This window comes from Salmo salar, chromosome ssa05 (assembly GCF_905237065.1).
Source record: "Salmo salar chromosome ssa05, Ssal_v3.1, whole genome shotgun sequence".
Lineage (NCBI taxonomy): Eukaryota > Metazoa > Chordata > Actinopteri > Salmoniformes > Salmonidae > Salmo > Salmo salar.
In genome coordinates this window covers 12,844,525-12,866,459 of record NC_059446.1, presented here as the reverse complement: position 1 = coordinate 12,866,459, position 21,935 = coordinate 12,844,525, and the positions used below count along the sequence as shown (strand labels likewise).

At 44.2% G+C, this 21,935-nt stretch overlaps 1 protein-coding gene across 1 annotated transcript; it reads right to left on the bottom strand.

Moving 5' to 3' along the window:
- Positions 1-2,159: 2,159 nt before the first annotated feature.
- On the bottom strand, positions 2,160-10,584 carry si:ch211-153b23.7 (uncharacterized). The gene is made up of 7 exons (XM_014198764.2): positions 10,074-10,584; positions 7,206-7,368; positions 6,894-7,037; positions 6,650-6,784; positions 4,244-4,528; positions 3,347-3,472; positions 2,160-2,907 (listed from the first exon to the last, which is right to left on the bottom strand). The coding sequence occupies exons 1-7, from the start codon at positions 10,187-10,189 to the stop codon at positions 2,635-2,637; spliced, it is 1,242 nt and encodes a 413-aa protein (XP_014054239.1). The 5' UTR covers positions 10,190-10,584; the 3' UTR covers positions 2,160-2,634.
- Positions 10,585-21,935: the final 11,351 nt, after the last annotated feature.

The window sequence follows — 21,935 nt, the reverse complement described above, 5'->3', positions numbered from 1 at the left end:
GTCAAACGGTTTTGTTATATTTCAGTCTTCTGTGATGTATATAAAGTGTAATATTAGGATGCAAACTCAAAATGTAATACATTTCAACTCTATATCTGACATGGTACAGGTGTCTTCTTTTTTTAAGTCCATAAACATGTGTGTGAGGTGTACACTTTTGTTTCAAAGTAGATTTGTTTAAGACTACCAAGAAATACTTGGCGACCCTGAATAGGCCCCCTGCAGGAGAGAGTTCATGACCTCTTCTTTCTTGGCCTCTGCTATTTGAGAGGTGTGAGATGTTGATCTGTGTAGCACCAGTAAACCTGATATTTGAGGGGTGTGAGATGTTGATCTGTGCAGCACCAGTACACCTGCTATTTGAGAGGTGTGAGATGTTGATCTGTGCAGCACCAGTACACCTGTGAGAGAGATCCCCATTCACCACAGAGCTGCTTGGTTGTCACCAAAGATCAGCTTCTCAAGGAATGCCTAAGGACAGTACAGGCTATGTAAGTGGGATTGGCAACACTAAATTGTTTATACCTGTATCCACACAGTGATCCACAGATGGCATTGCACCAATAATGTTGTTGTTACGCTACGGCAGGTGTAGGCAACCCTGGTTCTGGAGTGTTTTTGATTTCACATTACAGTACCATCCCATTCCATCTCACAGCCGTAGCTGAGGTACTGTAGATGAGATTTCCATGTGCAAAATGTATTCATCTGAGACAAAAACCTGCCTGAATGCCACCCTTGCTTTTAGCTGTGTGTTGTATTCAGATTCAATGGTTACGTCCCAAATAGCACCCTATTCACTGGGCCCTGGGGAAAAGTAACACCCTATTCACTGGGTCCTGGGGAAAAGTAGAACTTTATTCACTGGGTCCTGGGGAAAAGTAACACCCTATTCACTGGGCCCTGGGGAAAAGTAGAACTTTATTCACTGGTCCCTGGGGAAAAGTAGAACCCTATTCCCTGGGCCCTGGGGAAAAGTAACACCCTATTCACTGGGCCCTGGGGAAAAGTAACACCCTATTCATTGGGCCCTGGGGAAAAGTAGAACCCTATTCACTGGGCCCTGGGGAAAAGTAGAACCCTATTCACTGGGCCCTGGGGAAAAGCAGAACCCTATTCACTGGGCCCTGGGGAAAAGTAACACCCTATTCACTGGGCCCTGGGGAAAAGTAGCACCCTATTCACTGGGCCCTGGGGAAAAGTAACACCCTATTCACTGGGCCCTGGGGAAAAGTAGAACCCTATTCACTGGGCCCTGGGGAAAAGTAGAACCCTATTCACTGGGCCCTGGGGAAAAGTAACACCCTATTCACTGGGCCCTGGGGAAAAGTAGAACCCTATTCACTGGGCCCTGGGGAAAAGTAACACCCTATTTACTGGGCCCTGGGGAAAAGTAGAACCCTATTCACTGGGCCCTGGGGAAAAGTAGAACCCTATTCACTGGGCCCTGGGGAAAAGCAGACCCCTATTCACTGGGCCCTGGGGAAAAGTAGAACCCTATTCACTGGGCCCTGGGGAAAAGTAACACCCTATTCACTGGGCCCTGGGGAAAAGTAGAACCCTATTCACTGGGCCCTGGGGAAAAGTAGAACCCTATTCACTGTGCCCTGGGGAAAAGTAACACCCTATTCACTGGGCCCTGGGGAAAAGTAACACCCTATTCACTGGGCCCTGGGGGAAAGTAGAACCCTATTCACTGGGCCATGGGAAAAGCAGAACCCTATTCACTGGGCCCTGGGGAAAAGTAACACCCTATTCACTGGGCCCTAGGGAAAAGTAGAACCCTATTCACTGGGCCCTGGGGAAAAGTAGAACCCTATTCACTGGGCCCTGGGGAAAAGTAGAACCCTATTCACTGGCCCCTGGGAAAAGTAGAACCCTATTCACTGGCCCCTGGGAAAAGTATCACCCTATGTATGAAATAGGGTGCCATTTGGGATAAGACATTTAAGAAGCTATATTGGCAATATGCTGTAGCTTTGGTGAGGACTGACACCAGCAGGTGTGGATGGGAGATGTTTAAACACTGGACAGTAACCACCCATCTTCAGACACCCCTCTCAGCAGACTACAGCACGGTAGCCTGTGTAGGAGACTTGGCTTGGTTGGAGGACTAGTGACACAGAGTTATTTCAGGGAAATTAGAAGAATGACCAAAACGGTATTTCATTGTTTTTTTAATATATTTGTTATAAGGAAATGACAACATCTGAAGTTGATCACTTGTATTTAAGTACATCCTGGTGTTTTTTGAAATGACGGGGTATATTTAATTAGTTGAATTCACTGTGGCTTTTCTAGAGATGTCCCAACAACTGCATCATAAAACATGACATTATGTAGGATTTAAAAAAAACACTAGGTGGTAATGTTGACCATGTTATCTAAGCAGGGAGGCAGAGACAACTGGAAAATCACTCCGTCCCTTCTTCGATAATCAACATTATCGGCAGAATTAGGAAATAACATAAGGTTCATACATATTGAGAGAAAGATAATAGATACAAATCATTTCATTGTCAATTAGACACAGTCACTCAGGTCTGGAGTAGGCTAGGCCTCAACGCGTTAGTGGCAATACCAACATCGTAATACAAGTTCAATGTGAGTGAGCATGTTTGTGTGTCGTCTGCCTCATGTGGACTGTTCAGCGTTCCTCCTCTCACAGTGTTTGGGGCACAGCGGGTGGTGGTCTGGCTGGGGTGTACTGCTGTGAGCTTCTCTCTGCTCCTCTCTCTGCTCCTCTCTCTGCCGCCTCTTGTCTCCCCCAGCAGGCTGCTGCTCGTTATTACAGCGGTGGACCAGGACAGGCTGTTTGACCAGAGCGGGACTTTTCTTCATCAGTAGACGCTGCAGGACCTGCTTGTCTGACCGCTCCTTCCTAAAGTCATCCTCATATACCTTGAGCTGGACACAGGAGACAAGAGTCAGTAGTTAGTTAGGTATTAGTCAATTCAACAAATATATCCCTCTTTGATGAATTCCTTTTGTTTCTCCTAAAAAGGAATGAACTCTGACCCTGGGATATAAATAAAAGTGATCTTTACAGCAAGGCCCTGTTGGTATATTCACATGCAGCACATCTCCCAGACGACTTCTAGTGAAACCATATGGTCATTACGGATATGCTGTGGCCCATTATTTTCACGTTCAACTTAACCCAATGTCAGTTTATGTCCTCATCTGTTACGATATATCCCGTCTGCCCAGCTGTCGTTATTATTCCAGGTGTATGTATGTATGTATGTATGTATGTATGTATGTATGTATGTATGTATGTATGTATGTATGTATGTATGTATGTATGTGTGTATGTGTGTGTTTGCGTGTGTATATATCCCACTACCTGCTCCTGCAGTAGGGCCATCTGTTGTCTCATCTCCTCTCTCGTCCTCCTCAGTCTCTTGTTCTCCTGCTGGGTGTGTTTGTGGTCCTTGTGCTCCGTCTGGTAGTCTGCTTCATAGATCTCAGTCTGGACAGAGGACAGGGACACTGGTAGTTAATGCTAGGTGAAATACAGCCTGGGGACAGAGGACAGGGACACTGGTAGTTAATGCTAGGTGAAATACAGTCTGGCGACAGAGGAGGGAGCAGAGGGGGTATGGAGGAGGGAGCGGAGGGGGTATGGAGGAGGAGGGAGTGGAGGGGGTATGGAGGAGGAGGAAGCAGAGGGGGCATGGAGGAGGAGGGAGCGGAGGGGGTATGGAGGAGGAGGAAGCGGAGCGGAGGGGGCATGGAGGAGGAGGGAGCGGAGGGGGCATGGAGGAGGAGGGAGCGGAGGGGGCATGGAGGAGGAGGTAGCGGAGGGAGCATGGAGGTGGAGGGAGCGGACGGGGCATGGAGGAGGAGGGAGCGGAGGGGGCATGGAGGAGGAGGGAGTGGAGGGGGCATGGAGGAGGAGGGAGCGGAGGGGGCATGGAGGAGAGAGCGGAGGGGGCATGGAGGAGAGAGCGGAGGGGGCATGGAGGAGAGAGCGGAGGGGGCATGGAGGAGAGAGCGGAGGGGGCAAGGAGGAGAGAGCGGATGGGGCAAGGAGGAGAGAGCGGAGGGGGCAAGGAGGAGAGAGCGGAGGGGGCATGGAGGAGAGAGCGGAGGGGGCATGGAGGAGAGAGCGGAGGGGGCATGGAGGAGAGAGTGGAGGGGGTAAGGAGGGAGGAGGGTGTGGAGGGGTTATGGAGGAGAGAGTGGAGGGGGTAAGGAGAAGGAGGGAGGAGGGTGTGGAGGGGTAAGTGAGGTTAACTACCTGGCATCTGAGGGCCTCCAGCTGCTCCTTTAGGTCTTGCACCTCCTTCTGGGGGTTTGCCTGGTCCGCTAGTGCCCTGTAGGGGCCAATACTGATTCTACCCCTACTCAGGGCCCCTCGACCTGGGGTGGAGGAGGAGAAGAGATGGGATGGTAGGCCATGGCCGGAAGAGGAGGAGAGGCCGGGTATGGTGCCATTGCTGAGGCTAGTGGACAGATTCGGCACCCCAGGAGCATCAGAGATGGGGGTGGTTTCTGGAAGATTGGTCACAGTGCTCAAACTGGTCTACAGGATGGAAGGAGAGGGTAGACACAGATATATTATACATATAGCTAATACAGTTGAAGTCAGAAGTTTACATACACCTTAGCCAAATACACTTAAACTCAGTTTTTCACAATTCCTGGCATTTAATTGTAGTAAAAATGCCCTGTCTTAGGTCAGTTAGGATCACCACTTTATTTTAAGAATGTGAAATGTGAAATAATAATAGAGAGAATGATTTTTTTCAGGTTTTATTTCTTTCATCACATTCCCAGTGGGTCAGAAGTTTACATACACTCAATTAGTATTTGGTAGCATTGCCTTTAAATTGTTTAACTTGGGTCAAACGTCTTGGGTAGCCTTCCACAGGCTTCCCACAATAAGTTGGGTGAATTTCGGCCCATTCCTCCTGACAAAGCTGGTGTAACTGAGTCAGGTTTGTAAGCCTCCTTGCTCACACACACTTTTTCAGTTCTGCCCACAAATTTTCTATGGGATTGAGGTCAGGGCTTTGTGATGGCCATTCCAATACCTTGACTCTGTTGTCCTTAAGCCATCTTGCCACAACTTTGGAAGTATGCTTGGGGTCACTGTCCTTTTGGAAGACCCATTTGCCACCAAGCTTTAACTTTCTGACTGATGTCTTGAGATGTTGCTTCAATATATCCACATAATTTCCCCTCCTCATGATGCCATCTATTTTGTGAAGTGCACCAGTCCCTCCTGCAGCAAAGCACACCCACAACATGATGCTGCCACCCCCGTGCTTCACGGTTGGGATGGTGTTCTTCGGCTTGCAAGCCTCCCCCTTTTTCCTCCAAACATAACGATGGTCATTATGGCCAAACAGTTCTATTTTTGTTTCATCAGACCAGAGGACATTTCTCCAAAAAGTACGATCTTTGTCCCCATGTGCAGTTGCAAACCGTAGTCTATCTTTTTATGGCGGTTTTAGAGAGGTGGCTTCTTCCTTGCTGAGCGGCCTTTCCAATTATGTTATGTCAAATTAGGACTAGTTTTACAGTGGATATAGACACTTTTGTACTTGTTTCCTCCAGCATCTTCACAAGGTCCTTTGCTGTTGTTCTGGGATTGATTTGCACTTTTCGCACCAAAGTACGTTAATCTCTAGGAGACAGAATGCATCTCTTTCCTGAGCGGTATGACGGCTGCATGGTCTCATGGTGTTTATACTTGCGTACTATTGTTTGTGCAGCTGAACGTGGTACCTTCAGGCATTTGGAAATTGCTCCCAAGGATGAACCAGACTTGTGGAGGTCTCCAACTTGTTTTCTGAGGTCTTGGCTGATTTCTTTTGATTTTCCCATGATGTCAAGCAAAGAGGCACTGAGTTTGAAGGTAGGCCTTGAAATACATCCACAGGTACACCTCCAATTGACTCAAATTTTGTCAATTACCCTATCAGAAGCTTCTAAAGCCATGACATCATTTTCTGGAATTTTCCAAGCTGTTTAAAGGCACAGTCAACTTAGTGTATGTAAACGTCTGACCCACTCAAATTGTGATACAGTGAATTATAAGTGAAATAATCTGTCTGTAAACAATTGTTGGAAAAATTACTTGTGTCATGCACAAAGTAGATGTCCTAACGGACTTGCCAAAACTATAGTTTGTTAACAAGAAATGTGTGGAGTTGTCACGCCCTGACCATAGAGAGCCCTCGGTTCTCTATGGTGTTTAGGTCAAGGCGTGACTAGGGGGGTGTTCTCGTCATTCATTTTCTATGTTGCTGGTTTGTATGGTTCCCAATTAGAGGCAGCTGGTAATCGTTGCCTCTAATTGGGGATCATATTTAGGAAGCCCTTTCGCACACCTGCTTTGTGGGATATTGTTTTGAGTGAGTGCATGTAGCACTACGGTACTTCACGGTCGTTGTTTGTTTGTTTCTTGGTTTTAGTTTCACTAAAATAAAGATGTGGAACTCCAATCAAGCTGCGCCTTGGTCCGTCTCTCCTCACGACCGTGACAGGAGTGGTTGAAAAACGAGTTTTAATGACTCCAACCTAAGTGTATGTAAACGTATGACTTCAACTGTATATAGTAAAGATACAGTCTAAAGGATCGCATGACAGAGTACATACACTTTTAAAAGGATCTAGAGGTAATAATAATGAGGCTCACCTGTGTGCTCTTTGTCCAGTCTCTGGTGGTGTCTATGTGATGTAGTCTATCCTCCAGCAATCTGACGTATTCATGTAGCTGCTGGTTCTTCTTCAACTCCTGCATCAGTGTGTGTTCATAGTACTCCCTCTTGTTCTACAGAAACACAGTCAGGATACAGTCAGTGTGTGTGTCTGTCAGTGTGTTTGTGCGTGCACATGCGTTAATCTGTTTGTGCGTGTGTGTGTCCTCTGTCGGTCGGTACCTGTTCGTGGTCTACTTTGAGCAGCAGCGTGTTGTTGAGTTGTTTGACTGTGTTGCTCTCCTGCTCCAGAGTCTCTACTCTCTGTTGGAGACTCAGAGTGGTGCTGCGATACACATGGTCCCAGTCTTCATTCAGCTTCATCAACTAACAGACACATCATCATCATCGCCACCGTCATTATCATCAGCTAATACAGACATACATCATCACCATCCTTTCTGGCCTCGTCCAAAATAGTTTGTATTGACAGAATGTGGTACACTTGTCTCTGGTTTAATTCCTGTAGTTAGGTGCGGTGTAGTTTTGTGTCACCTCTTTGTTGACTCTGCGTAGCTCGGTGTTCCTGTTGAGCAGTAGTAGTTTCTCCTGGTCAGCTGAGGTGACTGACATACTGTCAGTGATCAGAGAGCCCTGGTCCTCCCCGGACAGCAACCTCTCACCAGCAGGGACAATCTCCTCCTCCACCACCTTCACCCTGTACAGACGCACACAAACACACACACAGTGAAAATATTGTGTAGGAAACCAACAGCACTCACCTGAACATAGCGTACCTGCAAGCAGATAGACACATACTTGTACTCACATAGAGCATGAACAACTACGCACAACCTCACACCTACGCATACACAGTAACACCATGTAGCATTTACACATGCCTGCAAACACACCCACCATCACACCCAAACAACGTTTATCCCCACTTCAAGTGTGTCTTGTCTAAGATGAGAAAAACACATCCTTGATATGTTCTACAATCTAGTACGGGGGTAGGCAATCCTGGTGTTATGTTTCTGATTTAACCGACCTGGAAGACCAATCACTGAACTGACCAATTAGCTCAGTTGGTCAGGTGTGGTGCCTAGTTGGAACAAAATCCTTCAGTATCCTGCAGCTCTCCAGGAACAGGGTTGTCTACTCCTGATCTAGAACATTCCTCTGTGAGCTACCTGTCAACTGCAGCAGATTCAAATCATCATCGCCATCTAATGATCCCTGTGCTGTGCCGCCTGCATGCTTCTTGTGTCTAGAGGAAACCCTGCATCCTGAGATCAGCTTGTTCAAGCCTTGATGCCTTCATCAACTCAATGACAAAGGTAAGGATTTCAGTTAAGATGTTTTTTGTGTGTTTAAGGCAGAATAAGGTTGTTTTTCTCAAAACTAGGGTATCATCAGAATTAAAGAACACTAATTTTGAGGCATAGCTACCATATTTTGATTTGACTTGAATCCAATATAGTAACAGAGTTATAGAGCATGTCCATCAACAAAATTGTCCAGTCCATTCAACCTCACAGATGGATCCAGTCTCCAGCCCTTCTGTGTCCTGAATATCCAACATGTTTTCTTCCTCTTGGACTGCAGATTAATGTGACCCAGATTAAGGAAGTTTTCAATCATAAACACTGTCTTGGAAGGACACCAAGATGCTACTTCTTCCCGTGGCAGTTTGGTCATTTATTGTAATCTAACATGAAAAAATATAAATAATAACTTCCTTCTTCTTTAGCAGGCTGCCATGCTGGGGAAATAATGGATTATCCTATAAAAATAGAAATGGTCATTGGCTACTAGCCTATTCTCTCTGAGTAAGGAGTATGGCTTTACTACTGGCCTACACATTATGAACCAAATAATGGCTGTGTCTCAAATGGCAACCTATTCCCTTCATGGTGCACTACTTTTGAGCAGGGCCCATAGAGCTCTGGCCAAAAGTAGTGCACTATATAAGGAATAAGAGGCCATTTGGGATGCCGTCAATGTCTTTTGATGTGTGGGTGCTGTGCAGTAGCAGGCTATACTACAATCAGAAGAATTGATAATTGGGTCATTGCGCAACCTAGTCCTCAGCCCCTTCTGGGACAAAAACAATTTCAGGATAAAAACCTTCCGTGCAACAGGACTCAATGATCTAATTATCATTCTGCAATGTCATTCCACAAGAGTAAACAGATCATTGCACTGCAGTCTAAGTAGTGTTTTATTTGGAAACAAATTGCCAAATAATGAGTTTTTTTGTTGTTGTATGTGGATGAAGCACAGCCTCTGCTGAGAAGTCTGTGCCTTATTGACACAGGCGGTAGTGCACTGGCACTTACTAAAACTCTAGAACATAGTTCTTGGTTCCCCTTTAATGCTACTGAACAAGTCATAGAGCATCAGCAGTAGTCATGTGACCTGAACAGTGATGGACAATTCAACTTATTGACCTGGGAAACTCCCCTGACATACCAAGTTCCTTTTTTAATGTAGCTGGAATCACCCACACACGATTTATTCACATACACCCTGTTATTCACTGATCGTATTGCAAGTGTTTTCCCAGCTAGCACAATGTTTAACAACCATATATTTTGTAGAACTTGGTGAGAGCCTGGTTGTATTATGGTTACTTTGCATACAACCTTTCCATAATGTTTCCTTACGGCTATATTTAAAGTAATGTTCTCGTTCAGAGAACGTTAAGAAAACCTGTGGGAATTTCAGTACTTCAGCATAACGTTTTCCACAGGTATCATTATGGTTCTATTTCAAGTTATGTTCTTAGAACATAACAAAAAAATTCCATAAAATACAATAAAAAATGTGTAACGTTCAAATAAATTGTTCTAAGAATGTTATTTAAAAACATGTACATTCTGTTCTCAGTATCAAGAAAACTATCTCTATCCTCTGTCTTGTTAAGTGTGTTTTTTCCTTTAAAATAGGGTCTGGTTGAATAGACTAAAATGAACAGGTTTGTATGAGTTAAAAACATGTCATACTATTGTGATCCTTGAGGCATAGTGGACTTACTCCATGGATAGCAAGGTTAGGTTCAAATTTCGCTGATGCCATGTCAAAATAAAAAAAAGGTAATGTTTGCATGATTAATGCCTAAGCAAATTAATTTATGTCATATCTGTGCTTGGAATTCAAAACAGTTCATCTAAGCTAGCAGTAAAATGTTCTCAGAACCTCCCTGCAACCAAAATTGTATGTTCCCAGAACAGGCTAAATGTTTACTATTGTTCTCAGAAGGTTTAAAAAAAAACATTCAGTTTTAGCGGTCAGGAAACATATGGCTTCCTTCCCAGAACCAATGGGAAATCAAAAACATACATTCCCACAACTTCCAAGGAAACAAGTGTCAGCTGGTTTTAATCATCCACGCTGTGGTGGTGATTTGGACGTGCATACCTTGATTCCTCTATAGCCCCATTTTCCTCTGGGTTCTGTAGGAGAGCACTGGTGCTGTAGGGTGAAGAATCTGCCTCCTGCTCAGACGATGATGCTGACAGTGAACCTCCGTCCATGACAGATCTGAGCCAACAAATGAACCTGACAAAAGTTGAAAAACTGCACACCAAAATGAAATTATAAAAATAAATAAGAACTAAATAAGTCGTCAAGGTTGGTCAAGGCTGTCTTCTCTAGTGTTGGTCAAGCCTGTCTTCTCTAGTGTGCAGATTTGACACTTGTATTTGACCTGATCCAACTGTCAACTGAGCCAGAATCCTTTGACGTAATGAACACAAAATACTGACAAAATTAACATCTCAACTGATCCAGAATCCTATGAAGTGATGAACACAAAGTATTGACCAAATTGAAATCAATTCTCAACTGATCCAGAATCCTCTGATGTGATGAACACACACCCAAGTTGTATAAAGCCTCCACAGAGCATATGGTGGAAAGTCAATGACTTTCAGTCTGTGTGTCTACCTAAACAGGAAGTCTAAACATACCCTGCTGCCCACACCCACATGCAAATTATGTTAGAATATAGGAAGTCACAGAACAACTCAACTTCTCAACTCTGTCAGAGGGTTTTTAAACTTAATATTTTTTATATGAGAATAGGAAGGCACAGAACAATTCAACTTATCTCAACTCTGTCAGAGGGTTTTTAATCTTAGCATTTATAATGTGAGAATGGGAAGTCACAGAACAACTCATCTGAACTCTGTCTGGGTCTGAACAATAGGTACATATTGTTCTGTTTCTATGTCATTACTTTCAAAGTGTGGGTTTTTAAGAGGTGGTACCAAAGATTTTGAAGGTATTTTTTAGTACAAATAAAGAAGTATGACATCAGCGGGGAATTCCACTCATGCTCATGTTTCTGTTTCTCTCTGTGTGTGAGTGTAGTCTGGAGTTCACAGCATACTCTCAATCTACCAACAACTTCTTCCTTCCCAGAACCAATGGGAAATCAAAAACGTACATTCCCACAACTTCCAAGGAAACAAGTGTGTTAGCTGGTTTTAATCATCCACACTGTGGTGGTGATTTGGACATGCATACCTTGATTCCTCTATAGCCCCATTGTCTGGAGTTCACAGCATACTCTCAATGTACCAACAACTGTCCGGTCCCCAATCTCACAAGTATCATTTACATTTACATTTTCACAGTAAAGTATAGTATAGTATCACAGTTACTAAATCAAAGGCATTACATGTCAATAAAAGAACACAAATGTTATCATAACAAAGCAGCCAAAAAATATTTGACTGCAAAAGTGGTTAAATGTATAGATATTGTGACACACTCCCTGAACTAAAAGTTCAGAAAATGCCTGGCTGGAGGGGGGATGGGCCACATAAGCTTGTGTAACCCAATATTGCAAGCTCTGATATTGCTCAAATGTGGAATAAAAGTAGCCAGTTGTCTGCCCTACATACACAAACCAACCAGCATTAGGATCTCTTAATACATCTTGTAAATATAGAGCTGTAACTACATACACAAACCAACCACCATTAGGATCTCTTAATACATCTTGGAAATATAGAGCTGTAAACACAGTGGTACAATGGGCGGAAATATACTGTAAACTATGAATATTTATGATGAATGTAAGCTTGACTTTTCTGTAGCTGATTAGTAGACAACTTTCCAAGTCAAATTCTCTCTCATTCAGTGCTGTATGATCCTGCTAGACAACAATACACAGTTACACCTGTCTTTTGATGTTGTGGCTATTGGAATCAGCTCTAAGGAAAACAAGTGGGCTCAGACATTGGAATTATATATTTTTTGGGGTCTAAGGTTCCTTGAAGGATTTTTTTTATCTTTAGCCTCTACATTTGGAATTTAGTCATGGGGCCACCACAGATTATCTTTGGGTCCGCACTGGATTTAGCCTCAAATCCATTATGGCGTTCAAAATCCAATATGGCTCCCATAATACTAATGACCATAAAGACTGTTTTGGTGTAAATCAATTTTATTCAGAATACAATATGGCAAACATGATTACACTCAGACACCTTCGCCTAAAAATAAGTTTCCCTTGTTCATTTTATATTGTGTTATTCTGTCTGTAAGGTTTTATACAGTTCTTGGTATATCTAGGACTATGAGTGGCACTGCTTCTTGTGTTCGAATATCTGAAGCCAAATAGCTTATTCATGTGTTTTCATGTTTACATTCATCAATACATGCCAACTAGGGATTAGCTAATGATTAGCCAGTGTTTTTCTTAAGGGTAGCTTTAGTGCATCTTAACTTGTTCCAGTGTGAAGTAATTGGTAGCTTGGTAAACTATATTTTCAGAGTAGCTTCCCTAACACTGTGATTAGCCCATGGTAAATGCAGATGGGCATCCATATACTGCACCAGTTGGGCTACAGGTGATAATGCTTATTGCTAATAGCATACCTGATTATATGGACCATGCATAGTCTATATACATAGTCCAATATGTTTAAAATATATATATATATATATATTTTTTTACAAATATGCTATTGGGCTCATTTCCCTAACCTAGATGTGACTCTGTATGGTCCATGTCTTCAACAGTGTTATCAGCTGTGTTGCTGTTGGCTCTTGTTGTTTTGTCGCTAGCTCCGATCGCCGCTGGAAATGAGACAACAATACACAGACATGTTAAAAATGATGCCATGCTAGAGCAGGGGTGTCCAACATTTCAGCCTAAAAAAAGGTTCAGAATACACTCATGGTAGGCATTAATAATTTGTTTCTTTGGATTGTCATTTGCTGTTGCTACTATTCCTGGCCCATTATACTTTTTCAATTAACCAATTCATTAAAGATGTTCACCTCTGAAAGGTTTCTAAGAAAACATTTCTCTCCATAAAAGGGTTTCAGCTGTGACAAAGGGTTTTGGTAGGGGACAAAGACTACACATCACACTGTTTGAATCCATTTTTTATTAGAAATCACATTACCGGTTCTGGGTTGACCGCCAGACCACAGGATTGCCATTGTCTCAGAAGTAGGCTTGCAAAATTCCGGGATCTTTCAATAAATTCCTTTGTTTTCCCTAAATCCCTGCTGGAATCGGCAGGGAATATGCAGGAAATCCGGAATCCTCCAATCAGGATTTCTGGAAAAGCAGGGAATTTGTTTGAGAGTTCCCTGGATTTTGCAACCCTACTCAGAAGCTCTTCCAGTTGAGCGTCATAGTATGGCTTCGACTTCAGAGGAAGACTATGTGCCTGTTGTGATGGAGGTAGACAGACAGCTCAGGCAAGCAGTTCAGACAGGCAGCTCGGGCAGACGGGTAGCTCAGGCAGACAGGTAGCTCAGGTAGACAGGTAGCTCAGGTAGACAGGCAGGCGGGCAGCTCAGGCAGACAGGTAGCTCAGGTAGACAGGTGGCTCAGGCAGACAGTCGGCTCAGCCAGACAGGCAGGCAGACTGATTGACTGACAGATGGACGGACAGATAGAATAACCAACCCACTAAGGTAGACATACAGGTGCGTACAGAAGCAGGCAGACAGACCGAGAACACAGAGAGAGTAAGAAGAGTGAGAGAGAGATGGAGAGAGAGAATGGCTCTTAAAAGAGCCTATGAGTTGGGTGAGAAGAACCAAGAAAGTGAATGAATATGTACAGACAAAGAAAGTCTGCAAAGAAAGAAGGAAAAACAGTTGTCACATCCTGACCAGTATAGGGGTTATTTGTTATTGTAGTTTGGTCAGGAAGTGGCAGGGGGTGTTTGTTTTATGTGGTTCAGGGTGTGTTTTGTGTATGTGTTTAGGTAGAGGGGTATTTCATTTATTAGTCCGGGGTTTGTTAGTCATTGTTCTATGTTAGTATATTTCTATGTTCTATCTAGTCTTCTCTATTTCTATGTTTAGTTAATTGGGGTTGGACCGTCAATTGGATGCAGCTGGTTATTGTTGCCTCTGATTGAGGGTCCTATAATTAGGAGTTTGTTTTTCATGGGTTTTTGTGGGAGATTGTTCTTGTGCCTGACAAGACTGTTTGAAAGTTTGTTTTGTATACGGTTTCCTTCTTCACTCAATAAAAAGAAGATGAGTATACATTTTCCCGCTGCGTTTTGGTCTACACCCTACGACACCCGTGACAACAGTGAATTAATGAACAATGAATGTTTACTACTGGAGCGTTTCAATATCAGTTACAATGAATGTTGGCTACTGGAGCGTTTCAATATCACTTACAATGAATGTTGGCTACCGGAGCGTTTCAATATCAGTTACAATGAATGTTGGCTACTGGAGCGTTTCAATATCAGTTACAATGAATGTTGGCTACCGGAGCGTTTCAATATCACTTACAATGAATGTTGGCTACTGGAGCGTTTCAATATCACTTACAATGAATGTTGGCTACTGGAGCGTTTCAATATCAGTTACAATGAATGTTGGCTACTGGAGCGTTTCAATATCAGTTACAATGAATGTTGGCTACCGGAGCGTTTCAATATCAGTTACAATGAATGTTCAATATCAGTTACAATGAATGTTGGCTACCGGAGCGTTTCAATATCAGTTACAATGAATGTTCAATATCAGTTACAATGAATGTTGGCTACTGGAGCGTTTCAATATCACTTACAATGAATGTTGGCTACTGGAGCGTTTCAATATCAGTTACAATGAATGTTGGCTACTGGAGCGTTTCAATATCAGTTACAATGAATGTTGGCTACTGGAGCGTTTCATTATCAGTTACAATGAATGTTGGCTACTGGAGCGTTTCAATATCAGTTACAATGAATGTTGGCTACTGGAGCGTTTCAATATCAGTTACAATGAATGTTGGCTACTGGAGCGTTTCATTATTAGTTACAATGAATGTTGGCTACTGGAGCGTTTCATTATCAGTTACAATGAATGTTGGCTACTGGAGCATTTCAATATCAGTTACAATGAATGTTGGCTACTGGAGCATTTCAATATCAGTTACAATGAATGTTGGCTACTGGAGCGTTTCATTATTAAAGAATAATACTAAATGGAGCGTCCCGTAAATACGTAAAGAATAATACTAAATGCTCTGAGGCCAGGTTGCAACGGTCTTGCAGACCAGAGTGGGCTGGCTCGCAAAATGTAACTCCGTCAGTTGGTAGAGACTGTGGGCTCGTTCCTCTGCCCAGACCTTGCTGCCAAGATACGTATTTATCAGCTAACAACATAATAGTTGCGTTCCCCTGCTCAGACGTTGTGTGCATCAACCAATGGTTGCGTGCTACGTCATCGACTGACAGATTGCTATGACGTATGATGTGGTTAGCAGATAGTAAAATACCTATCCAGATATTTGTAAGGTCTGGGGGGCGTCAGCAATGCCTGGGCATAGGAACGTGCCCCACAGTTATGAATGTTTACTACTGGAGCGTTTCAATATCAGTTACAATGAATGTTGGCTACTGGAGCGTTTCAATATCACTTACAATGAATGTTGGCTACTGGAGCGTTTCAATATCACTTACAATGAATGTTGGCTACTGGAGCGTTTCAATATCACTTACAATGAATGTTGGCTACCGGAGCGTTTCAATATCACTTACAATGAATGTTGGCTACCGGAGCGTTTCAATATCAGTTACATTGAATGTTGGCTACTGGAGCGTTTCAATATCAGTTACAATGAATGTTGGCTACCGGAGCGTTTCAATATCAGTTACAATGAATGTTGGCTACTGGAGCGCTTCAATATCAGTTACAATGAATGTTGGCTACTGGAGCGCTTCAATATCAGTTACAATGAATGTTGGCTACTGGAGCGTTTCAATATCAGTTACAATGAATGTTGGCTACTGGAGCGTTTCAATATCAGTTACAATGAATGTTGGCTACTGGAGCGTTTCATTATCAGTTACAATGAATGTTGGCTACTGGAGCGTTTCATTATCAGTTACAATGAATGTTGGCTACTGGAGCATTTCAATATCAGTTACAATGAATGTTGGCTACTGGAGCATTTCAATATCAGTTACAATGAATGTTGGCTACTGGAGCGTTTCATTATTAAAGAATAATACTAAATGGAGCGTCCCGTAAATACGTAAAGAATAATACTAAATGCTCTGAGGCCAGGTTGCAACGGTCTTGCAGACCAGAGTGGGCTGGCTCGCAAAATGTAACTCCGTCAGTTGGTAGAGACTGTGGGCTCGTTCCTCTGCCCAGACCTTGCTGCCAAGATACGTATTTATCAGCTAACAACATAATAGTTGCGTTCCCCTGCTCAGACGTTGTGTGCATCAACCAATGGTTGCGTGCTACGTCATCGACTGACAGATTGCTATGACGTATGATGTGGTTAGCAGATAGTAAAATACCTATCCAGATATTTGTAAGGTCTGGGGGGCGTCAGCAATGCCTGGGCATAGGAACGTGCCCCACAGTTATAGCAATCTGTCAGTCGATGACACTGTAGAGATGGTCTTATTCAGATTTTTAGATCAGCGGAGCAGAATAAGTGGTCTTTCTGCCTCAAAAAGATATCGGAGTGAAATGTTTTGTGTGTGGATCTTCAAAGCAAAGTGCCTATCAAGGGGGTCATCTCTGGGGTGGCGCATGAAGTGCGTGCAGATGAAATACCCGAGGATGTACGTGGAGTGGTTGGTGCACGTCGACTGACCCGTATTGGTAGATGGAGTGAAGAAAATTCACTTCATCCATACTTTTCCTCTTTGATTAAGAGTCTCTCCCTTCTCATGTAAAGTCAGGCTACATGAGATACCCTGTAAGAGCCTTCATGCATAAACCCCTTCAGTGTCAAAGATTTTGTCATCTGGCAAGTAAATGCAGCCGGGAAGAGTATCAAATGCCAGCGGAGGTATTATGTTGCAATTGTGGTGGGGAACATGCACCCAAATTCCTGGAATGGCCTGGGTGAAGGAGCCAGAGGTGGCCTGGGTGAAGGAGCCAGAGGTGGCCTGGGCGAAGGAGCCAGAGGTGGCCTGGGCGAAGGAGCCAGAGGTGGCCTGGGCGAAGGAGCCAGAGGTGGCCTGGGCGAAGGAGCCAGAGGTGGCCTGGGCGAAGGAGCCAGAGGTGGCCTGGGCGAAGGAGCCAGAGGTGGCCTGGGCGAAGGAGCCAGAGGTGGCCTGGGCGAAGGAGCCAGAGGTGGCCTGGGCGAAGGAGCCAGAGGTGGCCTGGGCGAAGGAGCCAGAGGTGGCCTGGGCGAAGGATCCAGAGGTGGCCTGGGCGAAGGATCCAGAGGTGGCCTGGGCGAAGGATCCAGAGGTGGCCTGGGCGAAGGAGCCAGAGGTGGCCTGGGCGAAGGAGCCAGAGGTGGCCTGGGCGAAGGAGCCAGAGGTGGCCTGGGCGAAGGAGCCAGAGGTGGCCTGGGCGAAGGAGCCAGAGGTGGCCTGGGCGAAGGAGCCAGAGGTGGCCTGGGCGAAGGAGCCAGAGGTGGCCTGGGCGAAGGAGCCAGAGGTGGCCTGGGCGAAGGAGCCAGAGGTGGCCTGGGCGAAGGGCTAGACAGCTTGTGTCCTATCTGGAGGCGGTGAGACGAGTCGAAGGAGTGAGTAGCGTTGAATATGCAATGGTAATAGAGCCTGCACCAGTGAATATTTCTTGACAACCTAGGGAGTTAAAAAGGTGGACTTTGTATTTTCCTATTATGGGTATTTTTTTCCTGTAGTTTACCACCCGTACAGTAGGTGGCGGCGTGCAACTCTTGACGCTTGTTTGCGGACCGCCTTTATACATAAGAAAAAGAAGAGAATGACACAATCGAAGACGTGTCACACAACCATTGGTTGATGCATGCAACGGTCAGATCGAGGACAGTACATTATAAAGATAGGCAGAAACTGCTTCTCCAACAGAAATCCTCCATCACGCTTGTAGGCGATGTTATATAGCTAAACTCGTGCAGAAACATGTCATCTGGTTTTACTGTCGTCTCGCGCCATACTGCGTATGTGCAAACCGTAAACTCAAAGGCACTTGTTCGATATAAAATTGTTTTTGGCGAAAATGAAAACGTGTCAGTTTGTCATTTTCACGAGGTTGGAGTAATACCATGTTCAACTACTTAAGACATTGGCTCGAATCTAGGTTTTGCCTTTAGATTTCGAGAAAATTAACAACTAGGGAATATTTTGTCACTTCTCATACCCAAAACCCCGACCTGGTCTGCTTCACAAGCGTTCCTGGAAGTCTCGTGATGATGCACCTTTGGGTTTAGAAACTGTGGATTATGTAGCTGTTTTTTTCCAATAACGGTTTCAAAAGGCTAGTAATTTACAATACCTGGCTGACAATTACAACATTCTTGTTTTTATAACCAATTTGTATTTTAATCTATGTATGTACTTTAGTAAGTGCAGCAGCTACCGCCTCAGTCTGGGACTAAGAGCGTCGTCAATGGACGACTGCAAATTCATTAGGATTATAAATTCTTTCGACAAGATGAGTTGAACAATTTCTAGCCTAATGTTACTGTAGATATCTAGGTATTGTATCTATCTAGCCAGTAGATCGCGACCCTACCATTACGCTTGTTCACACTGAGCTGCACTGGGGTCGGAATAAAAGCCAATTTATGCTTGATCCTAAAATGTGAAATATGGTCTAGGCTTTTTATGGAGTGTGTGACGCAATTGCGGGGCATGCAGAGGCCAAATCAAGCTCCATACCACATGCTCTTGCACATCTCACATTTTGTATCTTCTTCAATGAGTTTTAACGGTTGTTGGCATTGAATAAATATTGCATTACCGCCACCAACTAGACTGGAGTATAACTCCCTTACTCTTTGCTTGAAAAAAAAGGTAGAAATCAACAAATACCCTACCATATAACCCAACACTCGTTAAAAACCCACCACCCTATTCTACTAAATCTAGTGGTACCGCAGGCCAACAGCCTGAAAGGATGGGACACCACCACTCAACACACCCTGTAACTCTTCTGATGTCAAATCTCGTACACCCATATACTTCTCTGCATATAATCTTACTGAAGCATATATCACTTGTTGGCCTGTCCATCTGTACTGGTACAGAGCTACTACTCACACCACTCCTCTTAGGATCCCTCCCCCTTGACCCATCTTCCTATAATTTATTCACTGCTTCCGCATATGACAAGTTCTGCAATACTCTAACCCTGGTAGCCTCAACCTGCCTCACTCTCACCGGACATTTCTGATCCCCAGCCGCATGGGCACCCCTACAGATAACACATACTGCTTCTTTCCCCAATGCTACACATTCATTTTGTCTCATGCCTTTCTGCACACTTCTCACACCTAGGAACCTCCCTCCTACACTCTGCTGCCACATGCCCATAAGCTTGACACGTAACAACGTAATGTATTTGGTACAAAAGCTAGTAAGGGATAACTGATACACTATATATACAAAAGTATATGGACACTCCATCGAATTAGTGAATCCAGCTATTTCAGCCCCACCCGTTGCTGACAGTTGTATAAAATTGAGCAAACAGCAGTAGACTTTCAATGTGGCATCGTCATAAGATGCCACCTTTCCAACAAGTCAGTTCGTCAAATTTCTGCCCTGCTAGATCTGCTCCGGTCAACTGTAAGTGCTGTTATTGTGAAGTGGAAATGTCTAGAAGTAACAACTGCTCAGCTGCAAAGTGGTAGGCCACACAAGTTCACAGAACAGGACTGCCGAGTGCTGAAATGCGTAAAAATCCTCTGTCATTGGTTGCAACACTCACTACCGAGTTCCAAACTGCCTCTGAAAGCAACATCAGCACAAAAACTGTTTGTCAGGAGCTTCATGAAATGTGTTTCCATGGCTGAGTAGGCACACACGCATAAGATCATGCGCAATGCCAAGCGTCGGCTGGAGTGGTGTAAAGCTCACCGACATTGGACTCTGGAGCACTGGAAACGCGTTCTCTGGAGTGATTAACCTCGCTTCACCATCTGGCAGTCCATAGGACGAATCTGGGTTTGGCGGATGCCAGGAGAACGCTACCTGCACCAATGCATAGTGCCAACTGTAACATTTGGTGGAGGAGGAATAATAGTCTGGGGCTGTTTTTCATGGTTCGGGCTAGGCCCCTTATTTTCAGTGAAGGGAAATCTTAATGCTACAGCATACAATGACATTCTAGATGATTCTGTGCTTCCAACTTTGTGGCAACAGTTTGGGGAAGGCCCTTTATTTTTTTAGCATGACAATGCCCACGTGCATAAAGCGAGGTCGATACAAAAATGGTTTGTCGAGATCGGTGTGGATTGGCCTGCACAGAGCCCTGATCTTAACCTCATCAAACACCTTTGGGATGAATTGGAACGCTGACTGCGAGCCAGGCCTAATTGGACAACCTCACTAATGCTCTTATGTTTGAAGAAAGCAAGTCCCTGTAGCAATGTTCCAACATCTAGTGGAAAGCCTTCCCAGAAGAGTGGAGGCTGATGTACCAGCAAGGGGGGGACCAACTCCATATTAATACCTATGATTTTGGAATGAGATGTTGGACGAGCAGGTGTCCACATACTTTTGGTCATTGAGTGTATGTTCTAACGTCACTTTGTCAGGCAAAGACTCAACATCAAAACGCAAAAGAACAGACAACGACTTTCTCCACTCACACCACCCTGTCTGCGTCACACCAAATAACGAGCATCACAAACACCGGAAATATTTATCTTCAGTTGGTCCACTTTCACATTTACCGCTACGCCAGTAATCACTCGCCCTTTTCTTGAGAGCAAAAACAATTCACATCTCTTGTCCACAGTCGTTTGATGCGGATCACCTTTTCCCTCTCACCAACAAACACAAACAATTATCACAAGACCACTTCGGGTTACCTTCACCGATTTCACGGCACCTTACTCCGTTTTAACCCACCCTGAAAACACAAATGGACCAGCCAAAAGGCAAGGTTCCACTTTTTCCAAAAATGTCACCCCTACCATCAGACTCATCCTGACCCTCGGTGCAAGCCTCTGGCTCTGATAACTTCACCACACATACCACCCCTACCACCTCCGATACGTCGCCCTCATTCACTTCCATTTCTCCTCCTGTCTTCGATCTGGTGTACAGCTCACTCTGCTTACACTTTCTACTATTCTTCTTCAACAAACCATTTCCATTTGTAACCAATTCAAGCTCACCCTCTAACTCCCTCTTTCTCTTCAACCTCCTCTGCCCCCCCCCATTCCTCCTCCATAATTCAAGTATATGTCTCCTTATGATCATACTACATTTCTCCTGACATGCATCTTGCCCTCTCAAGCGATGTCATTCCCTGCTTGCTCCAGCCCTCCACCTTCAGCCGCGACACAAGTGCAAATGACCACAATTTGTAACAATGTGTAGGGTTTCCATATAGCTCCGCGTTGGCATGATTTGTTGACAGTAGGTGGGGGCGGTACAAACTCACTTCCTTCACAATAGCTCTGCTGTGCTCCGCTAAGCGCAAGAAGTATGAAAGCCATGACATCTCTGGGAGGCTCCATCGCAGTAAATGCTGTACGGCCACTTCTGCTGTCGGATTGACCATATAAGAATTTGTTGTTAACTGACTTGCCTAGTTAAATAAAGGTTAAATAAAATGGAGGTATGTTGTTTCTGACCCATATCTCGCGCCGGCTCCGCAGTGTCTTAAAAGTCCTTTCTCTTATTTCCGGGGTTGGGACATACACTACCATTCAAAAGTTTGGGGTCACTTAGAAATGTCCTTGTTTTTTAAAGAAAAGCACTTTTTGTTCATTGAAATACAGTGTAGACATTGTTCATGTTGTAAATTACTATTGTAGCTGGAAACGGCTGCTTTAAAAAAATCTAAAATAAATGTTTAATGGAATATCTACATTTATCAGCATCCATCACTCCT